Here is a 7,443-nt window from a genome sequence, read left to right as displayed (position 1 = left end):
TGAAAAAAAATCCAATTTCCTCCAAATCTTTCATCATTCCCATCAGTTTTGTTTGTGCATAAGGAGCACAAAGAGTCTCGCTAACAAATTTCACTGAAAGGTTTCATGTTGCTTTCCTGCGTTTGAGAAATAGTTTTTAGGAATACTGCTGTGCTTCGTCCATCTACATGCATCTCTGCTCCAGTCGCCAAGCAGAGATGTTTGGCGGGTGGAGCTCTATTAAATTGTCACATAGATGTAAATTTAGCTGTGTGTATGCAGCAATATCTTCTCAGAAAGAAGTATACCTCTTACTTTCACAGCAAAGATTTTTGAGATGAAAAGAGTAGAAGCAAATTCAAAATTGAAGATTAACCAAATACAGTACAAACCTGATTTGTACAGACAGTGCAGAAGGAATCTTCAGTGGAACCAGACTGGTTCCACTGAAGATTCCTTCTGAACCGGCTCATCTGACTTTGGTCAAGCTGTCAAGCTGCACATGCATATACACACAAAGTCATGGAGGCATAGCATCCACACAGGCAGAAAAATGTCAAGGAAACAGAAGAAACGATAACTAAATAGATGTCAAAAGAGTCTCAGCAGTGGGTGTTAATTTGGAAGTCAGTTATACCAAAAAAAAAAAAAAAAAAGTCCTGGAAGAGAAGAGCACACCCTGCTAAATCACACATTTTACAAAACAGGACTGGGAGAGGGAGACGGTGTAGAATGTAAACTGTACAAAACCAAATCAGTTATACTTCTTTGTATTCAACTTGGGTACATTGTATGTACCCGATTTTGATTTTAAAACCCAATAAAAGCTAGATTTTTTTTTGTGCCCCGACATGTCAAATCAGAACTAAAATTATACGCTTTTCCCTGACTGCATATACACAGATGGGGTAAATAGTAAAAGCCCATAGTCACAGCAACAAAGAATGGAAGGTTCCAACATGCAGCAGCATGTACATGAAAAATGAGGGCAGTCCATTTCAATGTGTCACAGTCATTTCTGTTAATTTTTCTCTTCCCTTTCCTTGAACAAAGGGAGAGGTGTGTTTCTGCCTAGAAACAGCACAAACCTGTTCAACAGTTTCACACAGAACCTCCCAAAGACGAGGAGGGCTTGGCTTCCTTTGTGTATTTAGGGTCGATACTGTGTGGCTATCACAAGCAGTACAACTGAAACTATATACATTTAAAGATGGACAAAAGTTGTACTGTCTACAATAGCTATGCATTAATAATATCGACCCCAAAGACACCAAGGAAGCCAAGTCCTCCTTGTCTATAAATATTTTTTTTTCTTCTCGTTTCCATGTTTGACAGTTTTACAGCATATATCTGCTCTGCGTTTGTGTGGCCCCGTTACCTCAGACAATGTGGAGCTCATCGTCGCCAGCTGCTGAGAAGTGTTCTGCCTCAGATCAGGGCTAGTCCAAGCCTGTCTCATTCTCTCCCTTTCCAGGGTCAAAACCTCATGAATGGACTTCAGAGAACCATAGACTACAACAAAACATTCACAAGATTTTAATCACACTAGCCTTTTTCAGTTAAGTATTAATATGAAAACAATATGCATATATGTGTTGATCTATTTGAATAAATCATATTCTCCAGTCAAACTTCTGTAGAATGTGCAACAAATGTAAATGTTACAGTGAACATTAAAAAAAAAAGATATATTATGTGACACAAGTTAGGTAGAAGCTCTTACCCCTCTGAGAAAGCATGCAAATGTCTTGATGGAGTTTCTTTGCCTCCGGTGAGGTTACCTGAGGGTTTGACAGCTGTGAGTAAACATAGTCGGGTATGGACTGGACTGATGCAGCCATGTTGGAACTGTTTGTACTCAGATGGCTTGATGTGAACTAGGAAAAACAAAAAAAGAGGCAGAATAAGATTGTATTCAATGTATATAAACATCACCATTTATTCTAAATGTTTCAGTATTAGTTAGTTTTGAAGATATTTGTGAATTTCCACAGGCAAAGCATATTTTGCAGAGCTTCAATTCTCTTCATCCAATTTGTATTTTAGAAGATTATGTGACACCAAGTTGTGTTTTTTTTGTACTTTAGATTCCAGCACAATTGCACTAAAAAGAGAAATACTAACCAATTAGACCATTACAAAGAAACACCACTGATTTTAAAAGCCTGTAAAGCATCTCTAATGTGTACAGTTTTTGGCTCTTCTTTTTGAAGAGAGACAAGACAGTTAAGACAGTTGGTCTTGATAATGTAACCATTTGATTAGGTTGTTCAACAAGATATTAAGTGAGAAGATGCCTTAGGAGTGGAGGAAAAGGGTTCTGGTGCAGATTCTGAAGAACAAGAGAAACATGCAGAACTGTGGCAACAACAGAGCAATAAAGCTGATGAGTCAGACAATGAAGTTGTGGGAAACTAAGCCACAAGAGTCTCCATGAACTACAATGTTTACAGATGCATTGTGATCAACAGAAAGAGCAGAGTGCAGAAGTAGCCACGAGTAATGAAAAAGACAGGAATGAAGATTACATCATGTACTGCCTCTTGTCACCAACTCCAAATGTGTTGCTGCTGGCCACACCCCCAACTCAACCTTCACACTTTCACTTTATACACATGAAAATGGCTGCAGACAGATGTGCATTTTTACAATCATACATTCGAGAAACGCAGAAGCAGAAGTAGTGGAGCCTCCTGCACAACCATTAAGCAGGTGGCTTCTGGATGGTAAGCCAACAAAACACTTGTCTTTCCAGCAGCCATTGTGCAGCACATAGAGAAGTAAAACCAACTGACTAAAACTGCCTGAGCTCCTCTTGGGTTGCTCAGTGAGGAGTTGGGCTCAGCTGTGGTTGCTATAGCTAACAGAACAGCACCACCCAAATAGCTTAATTATTGGGAGGTTTTAGAAAAGGCTCATTTTACAGAGCCATTTCTAAAAATGGCTCTGAAAGTTGATGGCTTTCTAAAAACATGAACTTCTTCCCAGAAAATTGTTGGGCATTTCTTTTATTTTCCTTAAGAACATGAACTGTTTTTAGAAGCAGTAGAAACCTAAATAGAAGTTAAAAAAAAACTTGCAAAAACAAAATCTTGCTCTCGGAAAAAAAAGTGTGGAGGGGGGAAGGGAAAAAGAATGAATCTATTAAAATGGGAGAAAAAATAAAATGAATATATTGGTTCTGAAAAGGTCTCCTGTAGCATGATTCCTCCTTGCAGATAGCATGCATGTCTAAAGTCTTACCATTCCACCCATGGCTTCAACACGGGATAAAGTTCTTGAGTGACCCACCTTCCCAGACTTCTTCTTGGGTTTCTCTAGAAAGAGATTCTTGAAACAAACAAAAACTACAAATCATTTCTTTTACTCAAAAATATTGAATCTACAGAAAAAATTTAAGTAAATTTCAGGAAATTCACCCAAAAGTTAATTTGAAGAATGATTCAGTTAACTTCACATTGCACAAAACCATACACAGACTTGTGTAGTGTGAAATAAACAGATTTTATTGTCCATTTTAAATTGTAGTACCCAAGTATTGAAGTAAAAGACAAGCAATCTTGAAAAATATTTTTGCATCATCCGTTAAATTTTGCCAAAAGCTTTACCAATAAAGGAAATGATTTTAAACAGATGTATAACTCTCATAGCATAAGAACCTTTTCTATTCAGGTTTTGAGTATCAGTTGCAACCGATATGGTTTCTGTACAATTAAAAGGCTCATCTCAGTCTCTGCTCTCCAATACAATATTGCATGTATGTAGATATTGGGATGCACACACATACATAACCCTGGGGTTGTTAAGAGATACCACACCCAGCAAGGCAGAAATCTGGGCCTCCATTAGATGCACACAACCACAGGCTGCTGGCCTCCATGCCACAGTGCTTTGATGCAGTAATTTGTGCAAGAGGAGGCCCACTGAGTATTAGGTGAATAGAAATGTTCAGAACTTTTCAGAAGCCTGATGTTTGTGCTTCCATCTAATGTGGTATTTTCATTTTCTGAGACATTACATTTTAAGTTATCTTCACCTATACACCAAAATTTGCAAAAAATAAGTTTGAAATATTGTATTCTGTGTCATGAATCTCTATAAAATGGCTTTCATTTTCAGAGATTACTGGCAAGAAATATTGTACTTTTATGCAATAGTCTAATTTTTCACGATGTATTGGTTTGGTACATAGCCTTTTTCCAGTTAAAAGAAAAAAACAACGACAACAAAAAAACCACCACTACAAGAAATTTAACAAGTTGGGATCAGGGTACTTGCCTGCATACTGATGCGCATCTCAAGGTCAGTATTTGTGATAGGGACACTTCCTTCAAGCCAGTGTAGTCGCTGTATGAGTTGAACCAGTTCTGTCAGCTCTGCTTGACTCCGAGCCAGGTCTGGTTACAGCGAGTGAAGTATGAAAGGTAAAAGATTAAAGTAACCAGTACAGAATAAAGCCATGGTAAATTCACTGCTGGCAATTCATCTTAATGAAGGTGTAAAGCGCACAGCTTTTTACCATTGGAAGTTGCATCAATGTTGTGGGTCTGCTGCAGCCAAGCAGACACTTTGTTGGTTACCCCTGGATACGAGGCAGGAGGAGCAGTGCTTATGATCTCAGGACCTTCCACTGATGCGGAGCTGGGGTAGTGATGAGGCTAGACAACAAAATGACATTAAACACCAAGAAGAAAATCTTTATCATGTTTTAAAATATTTAAGACCTTATAGAAATTTTAAACTCAAAATAGAGAGAATAAAAAATGTATTGAAAAACAAACAATTGTTGTGACCACTAAACTAAAAAAAATTGCAAACAAAAACTTTTTTCCAATGTACATTTATTTCCAGACCAAAGAATTATAATAAAAATCCATCAAGAAAAGCCGAATACAAAATGCAATAGGTTTATAAAAAGAACACTACGATTAGACACAAGAATCCTTTAAGAAATTATTCACCACCGAAACCCAGATGGGCTTTATTCAGTGAAACTGAATAAAACCTAATTGGATTATAAATATAGGGTTGACTCCTGGTTTAATTTAAAATACCTATGCAGTTTTAGCAACTGATTTAAATATATGACCCAAGGTAAATTATTTTTGGGACAATCACCTTTTGCAATAATTTATACTCACAGTTGATAGGCTTTGTTGGGTCATGGTGCCCACAACTGGCAGGGTACTCTGGCTCAAGGAGAGAGCATGAAGAACTCCACGATGGACACTCATTGCTTCATTTTTTCTAAAAAGACGATGGGCACCCAGCTTCGTCAGCCAGATGTAGAAGATATCACTGCTCTTTGTCTAACATGGAAAAGGAGAGAAATATAGAGAACCTGAGGCAAGTGACAATGCCAGATTAGCTTAAAACTGCGCTAATCATTTAGATTTTTGTGAAACATTTTAAAAGGGGCATGTTGTTAGTAGTTTAGATATCTGTTATAAATGTGTCGGTACCTTAAGATGATAAAGATTGTCTCCAGCATCAAGGTCTATTCGTTTGGACTTCTTATTCACAGACATAACAGCCATGCTGATGTCAAGAGAACCATGGAGCTTTCCTTTTTGAATCTTAAACAAAAACAACAAATTTGCTCATCTTTTCCACTAGACTACAGTATATTGAAAATCAAACAATAATGTGATTCAGTGTGGTGCAAGGAGCTTTGACTCACATCTTGTTGAGTTTTTGAGTATTTGAGAACTCCCCGCTCCAGCAGGAAGTATCTCTGAAAGAGAGAAAAGAATCAACAGAAAATGACTGAACAATATTGAGATTAGCAAATTTAATGTTCTAAAAAAAAATAAAAAATGTGCAGCTCAGCCTCTTGCATGTTTTTGTGTGTCAGTGCAACATGATTTTCTTTGAGTTTTGTGAATCTAGTCAGATAAAGTATTTTACCATAAAATACAAAATGTGCATATACAAATTTTGACCTAATTTAAACAAAGCTGTATTAGAGTCATAAAATTACCAATAACATTTTTAGAAAGCAATTTTCATACCTTGGTTCTGGAGCAGTACAAAAGTTACAAACTAAGTTTCCAAGAAGCTGCAGAACATTTTTATTTTTTCCCGCAGAAGAAATAAAGCATCTGTCTGACCTAATCCTCTAACTTCTCTGCTACATCATAAAGGATGCAAATGCATGAATGTCAGAAAAATTGTGTCAAACTTGACTTTAGGTTAGTCAGATGTAGCATTTTTGGTAACTGAACACAAATGCACTAAATGGCAGAAACTGAACAAAGTATTACTTTATGACTGTGCATAAATATGCAACCAGGTTACTGCACTTTTAGCCCCGAAAAACAAAATATACTTGTGATACACACTTTAGATATCTACTGTAATCTGAGAAAGCCTGTTTATTTTTACTATTTTCCCTAAATTACAATAAGTTCCCTTTTGAATGCATTTGGCTCAGCTTTCTTAATTGCAATATATTCTTAGATGACACTAAACGGAGCTACATACACACATTGCAACCAGTCGAGCGATTACCTTGTGCCAGCCTTTCAGTGGGTACTTTCTTCTCTTCATCAGGTAACCCTCACAGATCCCAGGGATACTGAGGTCCAGAGAGGAACCAGGAACAGAGCAAGCTTCTTCCATAACCTCCCAGTTACGAGACTAACAAAAAACATTTACAGAGTGAAGAAATGATGTGTATCACAAAAGTGGAACCTTGGCATTGATTGTGGGTCAATATTTTGTATTATGTACTTTGAGGCTTTTTGCTACCAGTACCATCAATAGTACCAGCTGATTGTGTGGTCACTTCTGTCTTTGGAAACTTTATAGCTCTGGAGATCTTTTAAATCATATCTTACAGAGCTTCTATTGTGAACAGCTCACATGACTAAATCTCAGCAGATGTAAAATAAACATCCAAGTCTGGTATACTCCATCTATTTGCAGTCATGGGGGGGTATAAGAGTAAGCAGAAAGCATGGTGCTAATAAATTCCTACCCATGCTTATGGAGGCCATTACCCAGCCGTTTGGTAATGGCATCTTTTCCCAAGTTACATTGACTACACTCCAGATTAAACATAGACTGCAACCAGTATTCCCAGAGGTGTACATAATAGGAAATAATAGGAAAATTACCCTAACTTCCCACTGTGCAAAGCTCAGTAAAACTGCAAAAAAGCTAAATGATACATGTTGGGAGACGACAGCTTTGGCTGCACACTTAGAAATCACCAACACAGCTTGTTTGCAAGGTTTGCCAGAAGAATAACAATATTCTCTAAAATAGAACATGTACTCTGAATAAATGGCAAAGGCATCTTAATAAAGCCTTCTGAAATAAATGTCACTTGGACAGATGACAGTGGTCTAGACATGTATTAGTCTTAGAGTGAGATTTTTTTTTTGTAAAAAAAAAAAAAAAAAAAAAAAAAAAAAATAAATTTTTGGGCCCCAGGTCTTTTTTTAAATATTTTCAAATAAA

General features: G+C 37.0%; 1 protein-coding gene across 2 annotated transcripts in view; it reads right to left on the bottom strand.

Moving 5' to 3' along the window:
* The window catches only part of LOC106937688 (oxysterol-binding protein-related protein 6-like), a 21,961-nt gene extending 15,322 nt beyond the window's left edge, over positions 1-6,639 (bottom strand). The window contains exons 1-9 of one of the 2 annotated variants that reach the window (XM_015019328.1): positions 6,490-6,639; positions 5,660-5,713; positions 5,442-5,555; positions 5,121-5,288; positions 4,499-4,637; positions 4,258-4,376; positions 3,223-3,309; positions 1,703-1,856; positions 1,358-1,491 (exon numbers count right to left, since the gene is read on the bottom strand). In XM_015019328.1, coding sequence (XP_014874814.1) covers positions 1,358-1,491; positions 1,703-1,856; positions 3,223-3,309; positions 4,258-4,376; positions 4,499-4,637; positions 5,121-5,288; positions 5,442-5,555; positions 5,660-5,713; positions 6,490-6,600 — 1,080 coding nt within the window. In that variant the 5' untranslated portion in view covers positions 6,601-6,639. The remainder of the gene's footprint in view (positions 1-1,357; positions 1,492-1,702; positions 1,857-3,222; positions 3,310-4,257; positions 4,377-4,498; positions 4,638-5,120; positions 5,289-5,441; positions 5,556-5,659; positions 5,714-6,489) is intronic. The other variant, XM_015019329.1, reaches the window with a different exon arrangement.
* Positions 6,640-7,443: the final 804 nt, after the last annotated feature.

Source organism: Poecilia latipinna, unplaced genomic scaffold (assembly GCF_001443285.1).
Source record: "Poecilia latipinna isolate Pla-1442-1.1 unplaced genomic scaffold, P_latipinna-1.0 Scaffold2411, whole genome shotgun sequence".
NCBI classification, from domain to species: domain Eukaryota; kingdom Metazoa; phylum Chordata; class Actinopteri; order Cyprinodontiformes; family Poeciliidae; genus Poecilia; species Poecilia latipinna.
This window is presented reverse-complemented; position numbering and strand designations above follow the sequence as displayed.